The 20,316-nt window shown below is 44.3% G+C and overlaps 1 protein-coding gene across 1 annotated transcript in view; it reads left to right on the forward strand.

Annotated features, from left to right (window-relative positions):
- LOC140426952 (electrogenic sodium bicarbonate cotransporter 1-like) overlaps window positions 1–20,316 on the forward strand; it is a 147,976-nt gene that overhangs the window by 87,422 nt on the left and 40,238 nt on the right. Inside the window, exons 14-18 of the mRNA XM_072512257.1 lie at window positions 5,378–5,491; window positions 9,974–10,135; window positions 12,692–12,870; window positions 19,608–19,680; window positions 19,796–19,864. Of these exons, the coding sequence (XP_072368358.1) occupies window positions 5,378–5,491; window positions 9,974–10,135; window positions 12,692–12,870; window positions 19,608–19,680; window positions 19,796–19,864 (597 nt within the window). The remainder of the gene's footprint in view (window positions 1–5,377; window positions 5,492–9,973; window positions 10,136–12,691; window positions 12,871–19,607; window positions 19,681–19,795; window positions 19,865–20,316) is intronic.

Raw genomic sequence — 20,316 nt, forward strand, 5'->3', positions numbered from 1 at the left:
TGAGATCTAATGTTCCAGCGAGCGGAGCTCCTCAGAGCACAAAGCAGGGCAATATGCGGCCTCGGCCACGCGTCCCCGTTGAGTACCCCTATCTAACCAGAGTACCATTTTATAGTATTGTGTTTCTCTGTGCTGTGAGCACCGGGAGACATGCGGCTAAACGCGCTCACTATGGGACTTTGTTCCCATTTAGTTAAATCCTGTCAGCTGGGCGGCAATTACTACTGGTCCTTACAAACATAGACCAGGCTCCATGGACTCTGAAATGGAGGAAGGAAGTTGATGCACGATCAATTACACAAAGACGAGAGTAGGATGTAATCGAGGCTTTATTACACTGAGATGTGTGGCCTCCTGCAGCAGCTGACGAAATGGCTGCTGTACTGCGAGCACACATATTTATACTCTGCCTACTGGGTGGAGCCAGCAGGCAGGGATCTAATCCCGTACCTGTAGTACAGAGGCCATACCGTAAATCACCTATATCAACATCCTATATATACAATATATACATCAGTGGTGACTACCAGGGAAGTGTACCCCTCACCATTTACCTCCAGGCAGTACAAGGGCACAGCAGCCACTGGCTAGATGCCATGGGGGGGGGGGGGGGGGGGGGGGGGGGAATTCTCTCAGCAGCTTGTTTTTTGGAGAAGCAGTTCACTCCCCTACTAGTGAAACTGGCGGCGCTGTGCCACTCTGTTCTGCCCACTGCCCTTGGAGTTGCGCCAGTGTTAGGCTGGGGTATTCAGGAGAACTGGAGACCGCCGTCGGCTCCTTGGTGGCAGGGCCTGGGTTGACCTCAGCTCTTCCTCCTTCCTGATGGTGCCTGTGGGGCCCTGGGAACCTCCATGGTATGAAGAGGCAGCTGGAGTGAGCTCCAGAGGCTTCTGCATTATCCGGCATCATCGTTCCCAGCGCTTCCCCATTGTCTGCGTCACGGTGTTGCTGCCCTCAGCAATGCTCCTCTGTGACTTGTACACGCTCGTAGTGCCTTGGCAATGTCCACCTGCATCTGGGACATGTCCCTCTGTGACTGGGGCATGATGTTGAGGCCCTCAGCCATGGTCAGCACAGGCTGAGCCGTGCCTTGGACACTACCACTCAAGACACTTGTGCTGCAGACATTCCACTACAGTTTCCACCCTAGCAGTGCTGGCCCATCAACTCCTGCGCACGTAACCTTTGGGACCCCTCCATTCGGCCATTCACTCGCCAGAGTGTCGCTGACAACCCCTCCTGAATCTTACAGCCGTGTCCTAGCATCTGCATTAGCTCTGGGATAACCTTGTCCAGAGGCTCAGCATCTGACTGGGACTCAACTGAGTCCTGGGATCGAGCAGACCTCCAACTGCTGACTCCCTTGAATGCTCCTGCCTCCCCCTGATGCGCATCAGCAATTGTGTGGTGCTCACCAGATTGTGCCCCAGAAGCCTGTCCAGTAATGTCACCCACCGAGGTGTGTGTCTCTGCGTTTGTGAAAGGTTAACTGTGGGTTAAGGGGGTTAACTGTGACACCTCGATGGTGGTCTCCTCACAGCTCTCCTCTGAGGTGTTCACTTGGGTTGCAGGGGTGGAGATGGTTATGGATGGCCCAGCCCCATCAGATGGAGATCCCGCGAGAGAATGGACATGTGGTCAGTGAAAGGAAAGTATCATTTTGTCTGACATGAAAAACTCATTTGAGACAGGTCATAGTATCCCTACAGTGCAGAAGGAGACCATTCGGCCCATCGAGTCAGCACGGCCCTTGGAAAGAGCACCTTATTTAAACCTACTCCTCCATCCTATCCCTGTAACCCAGTAACCCACCTAACCTTTTGGACACTAAATGGCAATTTAGCATGGCCAATCCACCAAACCTGCGCATCTTTGGACTGTGCGAGGAAACTGGAACATCTGGAGGAAACCCACGCAGACACGGGGAGAAAGTGCAAACTCCACGCAGTCACCTGAGGCTGGAATTGAAGCATAGACCCTGGAGCTGTGAGGCAGCAGTGCTAACCACTGTGCCACCCTGCTATCATCTGGGTGATGGGGCAGTGGACCCTCACCTCTGCAGCTCAGGCCAACCTCGCTGTCAGTGACTGCTCTCTCCTCAGTCTGCCGTCTCAATCAGACGGCAAGACAGCTCGTAATGGTGAGAATCTTGTGGGGGCTAACTTCCGGCATGACGCGCCATTAAATACGGTCTTGCTGACGCGGCAGTCGGGAAATACCCGGACAATTGTCCCCGGAATTACAGTTTTTCCGTTAAATTGCGCCCCTAGACTTTGCTGGTGTAACCCAGAACAGCACTCCTGCTCCTCCTGGTCCCACTTACCTTTTTAAAAAAATTTAGATTACCCAATTCATTTTTTTCCAATTAAGGGGCAATTTAGCGTGGCCAATCCACCAACCCTGCACATCTTTGGGTTGTGGGGGTGAAACCCATGCAAATACGGGGAGAATCTGCAAACTCCACATGGGCAGTGACCCAGAGAAAGGGATTGAACCTGGGACTTTGGCGCCATGAGGCAGCATGCTAACCACTGCACCACCGTGCTGCTCTAGTTTCTGACTTATCTTAAGGGCCTTGTTTTCCCTGCCAGGTTTTACTGAACAGGGCATCTGCAATAGACAGATTGTTAAATTGTCATTGAGTTCCTAATGACATGAAAGAACTCTGATTTGCTTCTTTAATGAAGCTCCTACCTAAAATTATGGGTTGGTTAAAATAACAGCAGGCTGGAATCAAGAAGGAATTGTGCAGTAAATCTTTGCACAGTATGTTTATCCGTACACCTGCCCTGTTCCTGTCAGGTCCTTGTTTTCCTCCCATTGTATCTCTCTACCAGCGACTCTAGAAATGAATTCTACAGCCTCATAACACTCTGTATGAAATAGTTTCTCCTGCCCTCTTGTTACGCATCACTTGCATTTAATCTTGTATCTATGAGCTTTGATGTTGAGTATCAGTAGATATATGCTGTCTGCTCATGTGAGATCCACATATGCTCACTTCCAGCAGGGGTCACTGCAGGGTGACCTGGAGCAGAAACACTGGCTTACTTTCCTTTGAAAGTAATTTCAGCACTGCCACCACCTCCTTTCCCCTCGCTGAGATAGACTGATATTCAGAGGTTGGGTGCAGGGGAGCTCGCTAGCACAGAGGAAACCTGTCTTGACCAGGCCAGGGACATGGAGGTCCTGGTGAATTTAAGGGTACCACCACTTACCATTCTTTTTCCACTTCCTGTCGGGCAGCCGGACAGAATTGACCAGCTAGCCACCTGTTGGATGGGAAAATTAGGGACGGGAAGTTTTGGTCGTGCCCCTTTGGAAACCGGTCCCAGCAATCAGGGCAGGCACTAGATCACGATTGGAGGTGGGGAGGGGCCGAATGGACTCCGGGTCAGACAACAGGTTGGGGTTGGAGGTGCGGGCGTTAATCAGATTGAATGGCAGGTTGCAGATCTAGGGTCGGGGGAGATTTCTGTGATTGTGGTTGGACAGACATGATTGACAGAATGCCGAAGGCTTTCATAGGGGTTTGGAGGGAGCATTCCTGTTCCTCCTAGCCACAAGGAGTGCCCTCAAAAGCAGCTGTTTATTTTGCTGCCAGGTTTCCCTAGCACAAGGAAACCTGGTTGGCAGTAATTCATTTCAACTCAGGCTCACACAGCGCAATTGATTTAAATATGGCAATGAAGTGTCCAGCCCCACTAAGATTGAACACTTGCACATCTCGTAACCTGCTGCTGTAAAGGTGGCAACTCGCCCATTTGGCAGGTTGGGGGTTGTTCCCCCTTTTTTAAAAACTGTTTAACCTCCCCACCCCCATGATCTCCTGCAATGGGGGCAGAGCTTGCATATTGATGTCCAGGTGATCAAACCTTAGCGTTGGCTGCTTGGGGGTTCAGCTGCAGGCGACCAGGCTTGATGCGAAGATCCATCGTTTTTAAAATCTTTGCTCAATAAATTGATGCACCATCAATTACCACAAAGACGAGAGTAGTGGAATAATCAAGGCTTTATTGAGCAAAGATGTTGTGCCTCCTGTAGCTGGAACCAGAATGGCTGCCGCACCCGCGAGCACACACATTTATATGGCGCCTACTGGGCGGAGCCAGCAGGCAGGGATTTACCCATGTGCCTCTATTATACGTGTCTTACCGTAATACATATAATACTGCTAGTGGTGACTACCACAGTCTGTGTATGACTCCACTACTTACTGAATAAACTCTATGAGCTATTATGGAACCCAATTGAATTCATGTTGGCAGCAGGCTGTAAAACTAATATATTTGGAAACAACTTTAGTGATCTAATTTTGACATCCCAGCCCACTGGAGGAGAGGTTCCGAACTTCCCCAGGGGGTCCAAGGAGAGGGGAAATCACACAGTCTTCCTATTCCTGGTCACTTTCCACAAGTCCTCCTGGAAACTGGTGTGTGTAGATGTCAGATCAGGATAGAATTGCTCTGGATTGGTTACCTGTTGGACGTGCCTCCTGGTGCTGGGACACTCCTTTCTCCTGAAGCTCGTTTCCCTGGTCAGCTGCAACATGACATTGTGATGATTTTGAAACAAGAACCAAACTGTTCACTGGTCCAGTTTTGTGAAAAGAGGTGAAAGCTTCCTTTTGTATCTCAGCAATGACAAATACACAGCAGAGATTTATGTTGTCATGGTACTGGGCTATATTTTTGTTTTCCCTGAGAGTTTATTAAAATTATATGAAGTGACTGCAAATCAGATTGAAATAATCATGTAGCGCTGAGTCTCACAACAATTGGGGCTAACTATCCTCAAACCTGGAACAAAATATTTATTAACTCTCTGACTATTCAAGTCCCACTTTGAAAATAGTTGTCACTTTTGTCTCAAATTGGAAAGGTCACAGGATAAAAAAGGATGGAATGGGCATTCGCCCTACATGAGATCATCCTTCCAGAAAAATCTACTGTCTTCCCATCGGGGCATCAAACTGGATCCAAAGTTTTTGCCTCTAATACCCTGACTGGAGCCCATTCCAGGTGCTAAGTACTGTCTACATCAAGACGAACTTCGAGGCGTTATTTTTGAATTTGCCTTTTACCAGTTTAAAACTGTGCATGCTTGTCATAAATAACCTTCAGTACTCTTGTTTATCATTAATCATTACAATTTCACAATATCAGCCATGGAACTGTCCATTTAGATAAAGGCGGTGCAGCTTTAATTGTAGATTAATTACACTTGTTTAAATTTGCGTTTTTAACTTAAAGAATATGTGCGAACAAATGGCTTATTATCACAATGCTTGCTCACATTGGATCAATTTGTCCAAATTGAACCATTTAAAATGGCTCTGTAGCATGATTGTTTTACAATTTACTAATTTCTTCCTTAGGTCAGGAAACTTATCAGTGATTTTTCCATTATCTTGTCAATACTAATCTTCTGTGGAGTTGATGTCCTAGTTGGTGTGGATACCCCAAAGCTCATTGTGCCAAGTGAGCTTAAGGTTTGTGAGCATGAACAGTAATTGTTTGTATTGTCTAATTATTTAATTGATAATTTATTGGAAAATAATTCTATTGCCCCTTGAATAATTTCAAGAACATTGTAAGTAAGTTTGATTGTAACACTCTTGGTACTTACAAATGTGTGCTTTGCAGTATGAGGTACGGGATGGCACTCCGAGTGAGAGTAGTGATTTTGTTCCCTCTCATACATCTAGGGGTGATGGGAAATTAAGTTAAGGAGTGAAATTGTACAACCCCCTCCAACCTTGGGAGTGGGTTGAGGGGAGGGGAGCCATAAATTGGGTGCCTTGGCAGAGGCGCTGCATCCATCGCTTACCATCACTGTTGGTTTTACAAGCAGCAAGGAGGAGGCATCAGGCCCGGCTGCCTGCCCTTGGGCCAATTGAGTCCCCATTGGCCTCCTCCCTTTGCCACTGGTATTTTCTCAGCTGGAGCTGTCCATGCCATGTGGCGACACATGGTTTTTATGTTGACTGGGGGGTGGGGGGTGTCCTCACTAGTTCGGGCACCCTGTGCCCAATAGAAGAACCCCCTCCCTGCACAGTACACCCCCCTTTGTGGGTTTTCTTTCCCATGCCGAGTGATACTCTTGGACTGTCTCCAGCAAATGGCTTTTCCGTGTTGCAGACTGCCCAATAGTCCCAATGAAGCAGTGGTGGGCTTGGCTCCAAATTTCAGCCGGGGGTTGGGTCACCACCTCTATATACAGTTTTCTCCCATGTTATCATGATGATTTGTTTCTTTGATGTTGATTGAATGATAACTATTGGCCAGGACACAGGGGATAACTCCCCAAATCTTCTTTGAAATAATGCCATGGGATCTTTTACATCCCCCTGAGCAGTCCTTGATTCAATGTCACATCAAAAAAGACAGCACCTTGGATAGTGCAGTACTCCCTCATTACTCCACTGGCGTGTTAGCCTTAATTTCTGTGCTCAGGGCCTGGAGGAGGAACTTGAACCTGCAACCTTGTGCCTCAGAGGTGAGCGTACTACCGACTGAGCCATGGCTGGGGTATAAATGCAGACAACTGAAAAAACTAAGACAACATACCATTAAAAAAATAACATTTTGAAAAAAACAAATGCATTCGTAGACATCAACCTGTGGGGTAAAATGTTGTCTTGCAGGTTGAATGTTGTAAAATGTTGTCTTCCAATGAAAAGTTACAATGGCCTGAATCTTCTGCGCATTGGCAATGCTGTACACGTTGCTGCTGCTCGTGAAGATTCTCCCGCCCTGACTGTGCTGCTGCACATTTCTTCTGGTTTCTTCTGATGCTGTCTGTTAAAGAAATGTGCAGCATTATGTTGCCATCTTTGAATTCTGGGATTATTTAGATTAGTGCCAATTTTAAATAATAGTTGGGCAAACCTGTTTGGTAAAAGATCTTGCTGAAAAATAAAAGCACTCCACAGATATGAGGATGGGAGAATGGCACTAAATGAATTGCTCTTTCGGAGAGCCAGTATGGGCACGATGGGCCAATTCCCGTACCAGCCTCCCCGAACAGGCACCGGAATGTGGCGACTAGGGGCTTTTCACAGTAACTTCATTTGAAGCCTACTTGTGACAATAAGCGATTTTCATTTCATTTCATTTCTGTGCTGAAACGATTCTGCGATTCCAGCTGGCACTGTGAGGCAAACTGCACTTGGCTGTCCCAGGAGCTGCTGCAGTCACTGTTCTGGCAAATTGGCAAATTTCTATCCCTTGCGAATGCTTAAAAGTCTGTTTTAAAGGATTGCATTGATCGGGTTTTCTTGGTTTGACACCACAGTGCTGAACTAATAATTCGTTATGGTATAAACAGCTAGAAAAGTTGTAGCTGGAAGATTTTATTTGTTGGAAGAATACACAATAATGTTTAAGTACTATATTCTTAGGTAATTAGAGCTTTAGTGGAATTTGACTTGCTTATGACTGCAAGCAACAATAATAAATGTAAAGAGGACACTGTTTCCATGGGCAAATGGTTGGCTAAATCCTTTTATATTTGTCTCAAAACTCAAATGTTTTTGAATTAAATGTCCACATGGGTTTTGAGTTGGGTTTTGAGTTAGGTTATTAGATTGAAATCTACACAGCTCTTCAGGGTCGTTAGTTTCCCAAATGCAATAATTCTTTGTTAAAACCTTTAATATAACCAATTTTTCTTAAGCTGCTGATTATAATCTACTCTACACCAACATTAAATTCTGCCATCATCCAACCCTTCATTTTAATGCAGTTATCTTTGATGTTTAAACAATAAACATTTGTTCACTATTCTGAAGCGTCTGAGTTACAGAAAATGTAGTAAAATATTTTTCTCTGTGATAGAGTAAATATTTTGATATAAGAACAAAAGAACATAAGAACTAGGAGCAGGAGTAGGCCATCTGGCCCCTCGAGCCTGCTCCGCCATTCAATGAGATCATGGCTGATCTTTTGTGGACTCAGCTCCACTTTCCGGCCTGAACACCATAACCCTTAATCCCTTTATTCTTCAAAAAACTATCTATCTTTATCTTAAAAACATTTAATGAAGAAGCCTCAACTGCTTCACTGGGCAAGGAATTCCATAGATTCACAACCCTTTGGGTGAAGAAGTTCCTCCTAAGGTCAGTCCTAAATCTACCCCCTTATTTTGAGGCTATGCCCCCTAGTTCTGCTTTCACCTGCCAGTGGAAACAACCTGCCTGCATCTATCCCATCTATCCCCTTCATAATTTTATATGTTTCTATAAGATCCCCCCGCATCCTTCTAAATTCCAATGAGTACAGTACCAGTCTACTCAACCTCTCCTCGTAATCCAACCCCTTCAGCTCTGGGATTAACCTAGTGAATCTCCTCTGCACACCCTCCAGTGCCAGTACGTCATTTCTCAGGTAAGGAGACCAAAACTGAACACAATACTCCAGGTGTGGCCTCACTAACACCTTATACAATTGCAGCATAACCTCCCTAGTCTTAAATTCCATCCCTCTAGCAATGAAGGACAAAACTCCATTTGCCTTCTTAATCACCCGTTGCACCTGTAAACCAACTTTTTGCGACTCATGCACTAGCACACCCAGGTCTCTCTGCACAGCAGCATGTTTTAATATTTTATCATTTAAATAATAATCCCTTTTGCTGTTATTCCTACCAAAATGGATAACCTCACATTTGTCAACATTGTATTCCATCTGCCAGACCCTAGCCCATTCACTTAACCTATCCAAATCCCTCTGCAGACTTCCGGTATCCTCTGCACTTTTTGCTTTGCCACTCATCTTTGTGTCGTCTGCAAACTTGGACACATTGCACTTGGTCCCCAACTCCAAATCATCTATGTAAATTGTGAACAATTGTGGGCCCAACACTGATCCCTGAGGGACACCACTAGCTACTGATTGCAAGCCAGAGAAACACCCATTAATCAACATTCTTTGTTTTCTATTAATTAACCAATCCTCTATCCATGCTACTACTTTACCCTTAATGCCATGCATCTTTATCTTATGCAGCAACCTTTTGTGTGGCACCTTGTCAAAAGCTTTCTGGAAATCCAGATATACCACATCCATTGGCTCCCCGTTATCTACCGCACTGATAATGTCCTCAAAAAATTCCACTAAATTAGTTAGGCACGACCTGCCCTTTATGAACCCATGCTGCGTCTGCCCAATGGTACAATTTCCATCCAGATGCCTCGCTATTTCTTCCTTGATGATAGATTCCAGCATCTTCCCTACTACCGAAGTTAAGCTAACTGGCCTATAACTACCTGCTTTCTGCCTACCTCCTTTTTTAAACAGTGGTGTCACGTTTGCTAATTTCCAATCCACCGGGACCACCCCAGAGTCCAGTGAATTTTGGTAAATTATCACAAGTGCATTTGCAATTTCCCTAGCCATCTCTTTTAGCACTCTGGGATGCATTCCATCAGGGCCAGGAGACTTGTCTACCTTTAGCCCCATTAGTTTCCCCATCACTACCTCATTAGTGACAACAATCATCTCAAGGTCCTCACCTGTCATAGCCTCATTCCCATCAGTCACTGGCATGTTATTTGTGTCTTCCACTGTGAAAAACGACCCAAAAAACCTGTTCAGTCCCTCAGCCACTTCCTCATCTCCCATTATTAAATCTCCCTTCTCACCCTCTAACGGACCAATATTTACTTTAGCCACTCTTTTTTGTTTTATATATATATTTTTTTTTTTTAAATTAGTGCTATAAAATTCAATATAGAATTCACAAGAAACTTCTTAATCATAGGAATGGTGAGACCTCGCTACCATAGGGAGTTGGTAACTTGGAATAATATACATACATTTTAAGAGGAAGTTAAAGAAGCATATGAAGGTGGAGGGAATAAAGGTTTATGTGGATAGTTCGATGAGGAAGGAAAGAGAGGATAGATGGACATAAATATTTTTTAATGCCTTGAGGAAATGCAATATAATCAATATAATTATTTTTATTAAAGCCAACAAACCCACAAAGAGAGTGGTTTGTATATCCATTTGGAGGGAATGAATGGTGGATGTGCTTCATTGCAACTGTGCCAGCTTTGCTGGTCACAATACTTGTCTTTATGGACCAGCAAATTACTGCTCTCATCCTGAACCGCAAGGAACATAAACTCAAGGTTTGTTGTTAATCTGCCTCTTTTTAAATATATTTTGTTTTGACACTTTGTCAGTTGGAACCTTCGCAAGATGATTCATTTTAAGTGGTGCAAACATTAGCAAACGTAGCTTGAATTTTATTTCCAAAATTCCTTTCAGAAAATAAGTACTTTTAACAATTCATTATTATTTGCTGCAATTATGCTGTACAGTAATGCTTGCATTACAATCATGTAAGTTTATAGCAAAGAGGAGGCAATTCAGCTTATCATAACTCCTCTGGCTCTTTGGTAAAGTAATCCAAATCTGATCTCACACTCTCCCATCATGTTGTACCTGTTGCTGTTTCAAATATTTATCCAATGTTTCCTTAAAATAAACAATGGACCTTGCTTCAACCATTCCCAGTGACAAATCATTCCTTGTTCCAACAACTCTTTGCGTAAAGAGACATCTCTTAATCCTTTTCCTCATTCTCCTAATCATATTAAATTTATGATCCTTTGTTATTGTTTCTCTAATCCATGCAAATAGCCTTTCCCTATTAACCTCTCTTATCATTTCAAATAGCTTCATTGAATCTCCTGTTAGCCTTTTCTGCTTTAATGGAAAGGGTCACAGTATCTCATTTCTCGTCTCACAACCACAGCGTCCAATTCCTGCCATCATCCTGGTGAGCCTACACTGAATACTGCCTATGGCTTTAATGCCCTTTCTGTAATGAGATGCATAACATTGCATAGTGCAGTAACTATAGCTAAGTCAATGTTTTGTATAAATTCATCATTATTTCTTCACTCCTCTCATCCGCACATCTACTCGTAAAACCCAAAATTTAAACCCAAAATTATGTTGACCTTTTTAGGACTTTATCTACCTGAACTTTTTCAGCAAATTACATTTGGCTTCCCTAAGTGTCTCTTCAGTGCCTTTCTATAAATGAATACTCCAATTTCTTGTGTTTTTCCCGTGTTTTTCCCAAAAGCATATTACCTACCTACTTATATTAAATTGCGTGTGCCATTATTCCACCAAACGGTCTTTATTTTCTCGGTGTCTTCATACTGCTCCTTCTATTTTCTTCATTACCAACATTGACCCAAAACAGCTGTATGTACAAGAGTGGGTACTTCTTAGCCCACTCTTTATGTTCTGTCCAATAACCAACTTTCTATCTATATTATTACATTTCCTTATACACCGCAAATGAAATTTCTAATTAATTTCTTGTGTGATACTTTTTGAGCATCTTCTGACAATCCACCTAAAGCACATAAAATGTATTCCCTTTATCTTGTTCGTCACTTCGTCAAAAGAATTATAATATTTGTCAAACACAAGTTGCCTTAGAAGATCTGTGGTGCTTTTCTTTGATTAACTTAACTTAACTAAGGGTTTAGCCACAACTGCTGTTAGATGAACAGATCTACAGTTAAGCGACTTATCCTTTTGCCCTTCCTTGAACAATGATATTATACCTCCTACTCTCTAGTCCCACTGCGCAACTTCTATATTTAATCAGGAGTCACAGATTGTGGCCTGATCCTCAGTCATCCCCTCTTTAATTTATTTCCTTTGCTTGATTTCACGCCATGAAGGTCTTCTAATTTATTCATCCTGAATTATTACTCATATAAAGCAAAAAGCTGAAGATTCTGGAAATCAGAAATACAAGCTGAAAATATTGGAGATACACAGCAGATTAGGCATTGTCTATGGAGAGAAAAACACGTCAATGTTTCAGGTTGATGACTCCCGCAGATGTTGCATGACCTGCTGAGTATTTTTAGCATTTTCTGAACAATCAGTCGTTCAATTCTTTTATTGATTGTTCCAAAAACTGTGTTCACACACAAATGTTCTCATTTTGTAAAGGTAGATGCAAAATATTGAGGTAATTTCTTCAGAGCTGCCCCCGCTTTCCTGACATTACTTCACTGGAAGTTAGGATGACGGGGCCTGGGCACTTCCGAGAAAATTCCAGGTCCTTTATTTAATATCTCTGCTCTCTTCATTCTCCACAATTAGACTCCTTCCTACACCCTGGAGCTGCCCTGTCCTATTTCTGTCTGTTCCCTTCTTTTGCTACTTCATTTAAAACTATTTGCTGGACATTTTCAGATCCTGTTTAGTTCTTTTAATTTTCCCTTTCACCTCCTTATTACACTTCATCTTCAGTATTACTTTAGTTTAGCGAGTTAATAGGTCTATTTGAAAAAGGATCATATAGCTTCAATCCCATATTCAACACACAAAATATGAGACAGGTTAAATAAACTTAAATTAATATTTTGAAAAGGTGGAACATGAATGCTTTCCATGGAATAATGGCTAAATTGTGAATAGAACTTCACTCAAAATAATACATTTGCAAATTCAGAAGACTATTGTGAGAAAAACAATGTTATTTTAAAAGATCTAAAAGGGATCCTATCGCCCTGCTGTAACAGAAGACCTTTGCTGAAGTTTTTAGAGAAATGGCAATGAGCACTCTGGTAAAATATTTTGGACAGATGTAATTTCTATTTAGCATGTCTTTTCTTTTCCCAATTCAAACTGTGACAATTACCCCACAGAAAGGTGCTGGCTTTCACCTAGACCTGTTCTGGATAGCTATCCTTATGATCCTTACTTCATTCATGGGTCTGCCCTGGTACGTGTCCGCGACTGTAATATCCCTTGCACACATAGACAGCTTGAAAATGGAGACTGCAAAATCTGCCCCAGGTGTAGAGCCCACATTTATGGGAGTGAGGTATGTTCAACAATATTCTGAGGACTTTGTATAGATTGCTGATGATGATGGAAGCCATGCGTATATAATTAGAGTTGTCTTAAAATGGGCGCATATGCTTTGTTTGAACACAATTGTGTCCTTAGTGTAATCAACCAATTCACATCCATACCCAGCATATCTCTTATAACACCCACAAAGACCATGGGGGATGAGATTGATCTCTCCGTGGGCTTTGTGGAATACGAGTTTCTGTATTGAGCAGGCGGAGGCTTGCCCAGGGAATCACTACCGGGACTTTAAACACTGTCGACCAGATCTGGACGGCATTAGCGATGATCCTGGGCTGGGAAGCTAGCTTTGTGTGTCGTAGCTGCGGCTTTGTTTATGTTCAAGAATAAATCTTTATTTAATTTAGTCTGGCCTCTGCTGGAATTATTACACTGGCGATGAGGATCAAGTAAGGGATTCCAAGCAGTCTCTAAAACTTTCGTTGAGCTTATAGACCTTGTGTAGATTGCAGAGGTTGGCAAAGTACTACGAATTTAGCCCATCCCTGACCGAGATGCTACGCGATAGACTGATGTGTGGGATTAACAACGGCACAGTCCAAAAATAATTGTTGACGGAGCCAATTTAGACCTGAAAAAGGCCATTGAGTTAGCCTTGTCCCTGGAAAATGCTGAAAAAGGGGCTCAGGGACTTCAAGGGACACTGGACAGTAGCGTTCTTAGGTTGGGGGGAGGGTCTTCGCATAAAGAAGCCTGTGTTTCTGGTGAAGGCACCCACATACATCATCCATTATTGACCCAACATTCCGTAGGGATACCCTGCCGGTCTAAGAAACAGCAGGATAACCCCAGGTGTATCTGGAACCCCCCTCCGAAAGAATACAAGTGTCAGCTACTGGACTGTTCGAAGTCCTGCACATGGACACAACCTAGGAAAGTCTGTGGGAATCGGAAAATGCATTCCGCCCAGGAAAGAAGTCAAAGCCACAATCTGCCACAGGAGAGGTGTACATCTCAAGAGGGAGCAATGTGTATTCTAGGCAGATGAGGTAAAGTACCTAGGGTACTGGGTGGAGAAAAAAGTCCTATACTCCATGCAGGATAAGGCCAAGGCCATTAAGGTGGAACCTACTCTGCAAAACACGACAGCTGAAATCTTTCCTGATTGATAAACTACTATGGGAAATTCATCCCAAATCTGGCCACATTGCTGACATTACATCTGTGACTAAAGAAACACCAAAGGTGCTTATGGCAGGCTCTGCAAGATGAATTCTTTGTGAAAGTAAAATGGCAACTGCTGTCGTTGAATATATTGGGCCACTACAATTCCAAGAAGGAGCTAATATTGACATGCAATGCATCTCCTTATGGAGCAGTTCTCTTGTATCGTTGGGAAGATGGCATGGAAAGACCCATTGTCTATGCATCTAGGACCCTTGTGCATGAAGAGCAGAGTTACTCGCGAATCGAGAAGGAGGGTTTGGCTGTTATTTTTGGTGTAAAGAAAATCCACCAGTATGTTTATAGCCGGCACTTCGTCATCATAGCAGACCACAAGCCTTTGCTGGGCTTTTTTAAAGAGGACAAAGCAAATTTACCCCTGTCACTTCTGCCCTGATTCAACGATGTGCCTTGCTACTGGTGGCCTACGAATACTCCTGTGAGCACTGCCCTGGGTGCAAATAATAATAATCTTTATTAGTGTCACTCTTTATTAATGTCACAAGTAGGCTTACATTAATACTGCAGTGAAGTTACTGTGAAAATCCCCTAGTCACCACACTCCGACACCTGGGGCGCCATTCTCCGACCCCACAGCGGGTCGGAGAATGGCCGTTGGCTGCCGTGAATCCCGCCCCCGCCGGTTGCCGAAGTCTCCGGTACCGGAGATTGGGCGGGGGCGGGAATCGGGCCGCGCCGGTTGGCGGGCCCCCCCGCTCAATTCTCTGCCCCGGATGGGCCGAAGTCCCGCCGAGAAATTGCCTGTCCCGCCGGAGTAAATTAAAGTAGGTATTTACCAGCGGGACAAGGCGGCGTGGGCGGGCTCCGGGGTCCTGGGGGGGCGCGGGGTGATCTGACCCCGGGGGGTGCCCCCACGGTGGCCTGGCGCGCGATCGGGGCCCACCGATCCGCGGGCGGGTCTGTGTCTACGTCACAAAAAGAGAAGAACTGAGTGTCAACGATGGTATTATGCTTTGGGGACTCTGGGTAGCCGTTTCCCCACCCTCCAAACCTGATGGAGTTGCACAACGGTAACCCTGGGGTTTCCAAAATGGGTGATGCTCGAGAGGAACTGCATCTGGTGGCCAGGCTCAACTCAGATATTGGGGACTTGGTGAAGCAATGCCCCTTGGCCAGGAGAACCAGAGGCTCCCTCCTTCGGCCTCCCGACACCCATGGGAATGGCCTGGAAGGCCATGGGTACAGGTACATGTAAACTTTGCTGGTTTGCTTTTAGGGTCAATGTTCCTAATCATGATAGATGCCCATTCTCATGCCTCGATACAGAAACTCCAGCAGAGCTACTGTACTCCCAGCATACCAGACATCCTAGTCTCTGACAATGGTTCAGCCTTTACCAGTGGGGAATTCCAAGCTCTCTTGAAGTCAAACGGCATCAAGCACATTTGGACGGCACTGTACCAGCCATCGTCCAATGGTCTGGTAGCTCAAGCGGTACAGACTTTCAAAAATGGGATGAAGAAACAGTTGACTGGATCCATGGAGACTAGGTTGGTTTGATTCCTGTTCAATTACTGAACCACACCACACACCTAGACAGGAGTCGCCATGGTGGAATTACTGATGGGACAGCGACTTTGCACCAGGCTGAGCGTGCAATTTCCCAATTTGGCAGGGAAGATGGAGTGCAAACAGGAGAGTCAAAAGAGAAGGTACGATGCCAGGAGGCCCGAGAAGGTGTATAAAGCAGGGGATGCCACATACATACGAAACATCGGGGACAGCACCAGTTGGAGACATATTGGAGAAGATTCCTACAAAGTTACGGTCTAGGAAAAAGTCCTTGAAAAGTACCTTGACCACTTTCGGAGTAGTGAGAGTGCTCCAGTTGAAACCACATCTCCAACTCCGGTCACGGCCATCTCTGGCACCAGGCTCCAATCTGCGGGGGACCCTAAGCTTGCTCTCCTGACAATGAAGACTCAGGGTCTGATATGGACACTGAAGAGACTGGGGGGTAGTACTGAGGATGAACCTGCATTAGTGACCCTCGGGTGCTCTCTGATGAAACGAAGGTCACCTGTCCGCTTCGCCACCCCCGATCCAGCTCCACCTGCCACGGACCTGTGGCCAAGCTCTAGGTGGCCGAAGAGGCTTCATTGTCCCAGAAGCGACGGGGATGAAGCACAGCTAAGGGGGGGGGGGGGGGGGATGTTATAACCCCCACAAAGACCATGGGGGATCGTTGATTGATCTCCCCATGGGGTTCTTGGAGTACATGTTCCTGTGTTGAGCAGGCAGAAACTTTAAATACTGTGTCTCAGACCCTGACCCGATGGTCCCGGGCTGGGATGCTAGCTTTGTATGCCATGGCTGTGGCTCTATTTCTGTTCAAGAATAAACCTTTATTTAATTTAGCCTGGCCTCTGCTCCATGAACTGTAACAGTTACACCTGGAATTCTCAGCCTAGGAAGAACTGTTGATTCAATTTTCTTCAGAATATGCTTGTTTCATGGCTGGACAGTAGTTTCCATGAGCAGATGAACAAGTGTCAATGAATATTATTTGTACGGACTCCCATAAAGCACTCGGTAACATGCACCCACAAAATTATTAACAAAAATGAATGCATATGAAATTGGCAGTACCTTATTGACTTGAGCTGGAAATTAATTGGGAGGCAGGAGAAAGTAAGTGCGGAGAAGAGTAGGTACTCTGAAGGAATCTGGAAAGTGATGTTCCTCAGAGATCTGTTCTGGGGCTTCAATTTTTCATTATATTTATTTGTAATGTGGGTGAAGGATAGAAAGTTGTGTTTGCAGGTGACGCTAAGTTAAGAGTGACAGTAAGTAGTGAAGGTGGGAAGTTGCAAAGGAACATGTGTGGATTAAACAAGTATGCAAAGCTGTGGCAAATGGATTTCAACATGGGTGTGTGTGATATCATCCACTTTGACAACAAGAAATAAATCAGGTTAAATTTCATATGGTGAGAATCTAGAGATGATGGAAGAGCCAAAATTTTGAATGTTCAAATAGAAAAATAATTAAAAGTCACTACACAGGCACAAAAAGCAATAACAGAATGGAATCTTGGAATTTATTTGAAGGGGGGCTGGCATACAAGGGTTATACTTCAGTTGTACAGACCCTTCGCCAGGCATCATCTGGAGCACTGCATTTAGTTTTGGGCACCACACCTCAGGAAAGGATAGGTTATATTCCCTTGATTTTGGAAGATCAAAGTGTAATGTTGAAAGATTTTGATACGGTAAATTGAAAGAAACTGTTTCCTTCAGCGGGAGAAACCTGAAATTAGAACAAGGCCATTCAGGAGTAAAATCAGAAACAAGGTAAGTTTTTAAAAAAAATACACCCCTGAGGTATAGAAGAGGTGATCCTCCTGCCCACACACATGGGATAGTAGATATTTAGAACCCTTGCCCCAAAAGGCTACGGATGCTGGGACCATTGGCGTTTTCAGTAATGGATATATTTTTGTTAGGTGACTGTAGCAATTGGAGTTGAGGTTCAGATCAGCCATGATCTAATTGAATGGGAAGGCAGGCTGATGGCCTACACTTGTTCCCAAGTACCTATTTCAGCCAATGTAGCAGTAGGGTTTACATTTGGCTGCAGCACCCCAGAACCAGGATTAAGTAACCTGTTGAAAAGAACATTCAGTTAAGTGAGTGTTATGATGTGTTATTATTATGCATCTTCTTATTTAAATCCATTGCTGATGTCAGCAGTAAGTGCTGTGATGTCATTAGTTGTGGTTGTTAACTATGTATATTCATATTTAAATGCCATTAGTCCTAATTGTATTCTGTTATTTTTAATTCAAAATTAAGCTAGCTGCTCCAATTTTTGAGTCCACACTGTATTCTAAACTTAGTTATTTTTATATAGTAAAGAAGAAAAACTTTATTAATTATCTTTATAAACTTTTAGGGCAGCAAGGTGGTGCAGTGGTTAGCACTGCTGCCTCATGATCCTGAGGATCCGAGTTCGATCCTGGCCCGGGGTCACTGTCCGTGTGGAGTTTGTACATTCTCACCGTGCCTTTGTGGGTCTCACACCCACAACCCAAAAGATGTGCAGGGTAGGGGGATTGGCCAAGCTAAATTGCCCACAATAAAACAAACTTGAATAAAACAACATGCGTTTCCAACTACCTTTTTGTGGTCAAGTTACCACAGTAAGATTCAAGGTCATTGACTTTGCTGACATAATTACACCTAGCATAATTAATTTCCCACCTTCAAGACAATTGAGGAAAAGAAACTGTAAATGCAATGAATGCTGGATGAAAATTGAAGGTTCTGACATACCATGAATTTGACTGTTCACATTTTGTACATCATGGCTTTATTAGATGCGGCACGGTGGCACAGTGGTTAGCACTGCAGCCTCAGCGTCAGGGACCCGGGTTCAATTCCGGCCTTGGGTCACTTTCTCCCCGGGTCTGCATGAGTTTCGTCCGGGTGCTCCGGTTTCCTCCAAAGTTCAAGGATGTGCAGGCTAGATGGATCGGCCATGATAAATTGTCCCGTAGTGTCCAAAATGATGTGTAGGTTAGGTTACGGAGTTATTGGGATAGGGTAGGGGACTGAGCTTGATTGGAGTGCTCTTTCAGAGGGTCAGTGCAAACTCAATGGGCCGAATGGCCTCCTTCTGCACTGTAGGGATTCCATGATTGTATGATTAATAAAGAATGCACATATTCCATTTTGTGTAGTTTCCAAGAATGTACTCACAAACAAGTTCCGTTATAATGTGTAAAGAGAATTATCGACTAAGATATAATATTGGCCTCGAGGTTGGTCAGCGAGCTGTGAGTGCCTGTCCTGGCCCTAGGGGCAGCTATACAGCAAAGGGAGGCCAAGGTTTGTGAGAATGGTGGCTGTTAGGCCCAAGTTGGCTCTGGGTGGAGAGGAGCTAATTGGGAGGGGGACAAACCCATGCAGCAGCAACAGCCCATAATTTTAACGAGAAGACAAAAGGAGCACTTCTGCTACTTCTGACTTCTCATTCAAATAACATTTTTTTGCTTTCTTTGCCTTGTGGCTGGAAGCTCCATTGATCCCTTTTAAAGACCATTGGATTGGCTGCTTTTCATCTGAAAACACTGACTATAGTATACATAGCGCATGCCGTGCTCAGTTGGAAACCTTCAGGGAAAGGTGTCTGAAATAGGCATGATGCCCTTGATTTGCATAGACAGTGGGCCTAATGGCAGTTTCCAGCAGCTGCCCTGGACAGGTATAGGGCGCCCTCACCAATATTACTTGCAGTGCATATCCAGTGTGGACGGGCGCACATATCCTGCACACCAAATGGAATCCTTTGGTGCCCATTTTTTACTGAAGAACTGATACTGCGCAATCAAACTTATGGCCCAATTTATTTTAAATAGCAACATTTACACTTTTTTATAAGGAACAATATAATTTTTCATCTATATAAATCTACACTAATTCCAGGAGTAATAAAAAGATGTGCTTTAATTGACAAAGTTTGATCTATTCTTTTATTCCTTGTTACTTTGTATGTTTGCAGGGAACAGCGAGTGACAGGGCTGCTTGTTTTTATCCTCATTGGTTTATCACTGTGTCTGGCTCCAATTCTTAAGGTGATGATAATTCCACAGCTGTCATATTTAAATATATAAATCATGTCAATTGTGAATTTTAGTGATGGTTAATGTTTTAAAAATGATTAATAAATTAATTTGTATTGCTCCTTAGTACATCCCTATGCCAGTCCTATTTGGAATCTTTCTGTATATGGGTGTATCTGCTCTCAGCAGTGTTCAGGTAAGATCATTTGTCTTTGGCTTCGAAACATCATTAGTTTAAATTTTAAGTGAGATTTGTAACTCAAGGCGCAATTCTCCGAAAAGATTTCTAAGCGTGGGAGCGAGTGGGAATTGCCGTGAGCTTTCTGGTGCTCAGCACAGCGAGGCCGGCAACGCAATTTACTGTTAGTTGGTTCACTAAACCAGGCCTCACGGACTTCCCGCCGCAAATGATGGCTTGTCAGCTGATTCGCTGGGACCGCGCTCGCCAGCCCCCGTTAACAAGGTTGAGCAGCACTTAAGCTGCACTTGCTGAGCCAACCCCATCCAGCTCGCAACAATGGCGCCAAGGAACCGCCCACAAGATTCGGGCATGCTGACTTGGGGAGGCTCCTGGATGTGGTGGAGGCCAGGAGGAATGTCCTGTTCCCCCGGGGTCCCGGAGGGTAAGCCACCATGCAGCCAGTGCTG

The sequence above is a fragment of the Scyliorhinus torazame genome, chromosome 7 (genome assembly GCF_047496885.1).
Source record: "Scyliorhinus torazame isolate Kashiwa2021f chromosome 7, sScyTor2.1, whole genome shotgun sequence".
Classification (NCBI taxonomy): domain Eukaryota; kingdom Metazoa; phylum Chordata; class Chondrichthyes; order Carcharhiniformes; family Scyliorhinidae; genus Scyliorhinus; species Scyliorhinus torazame.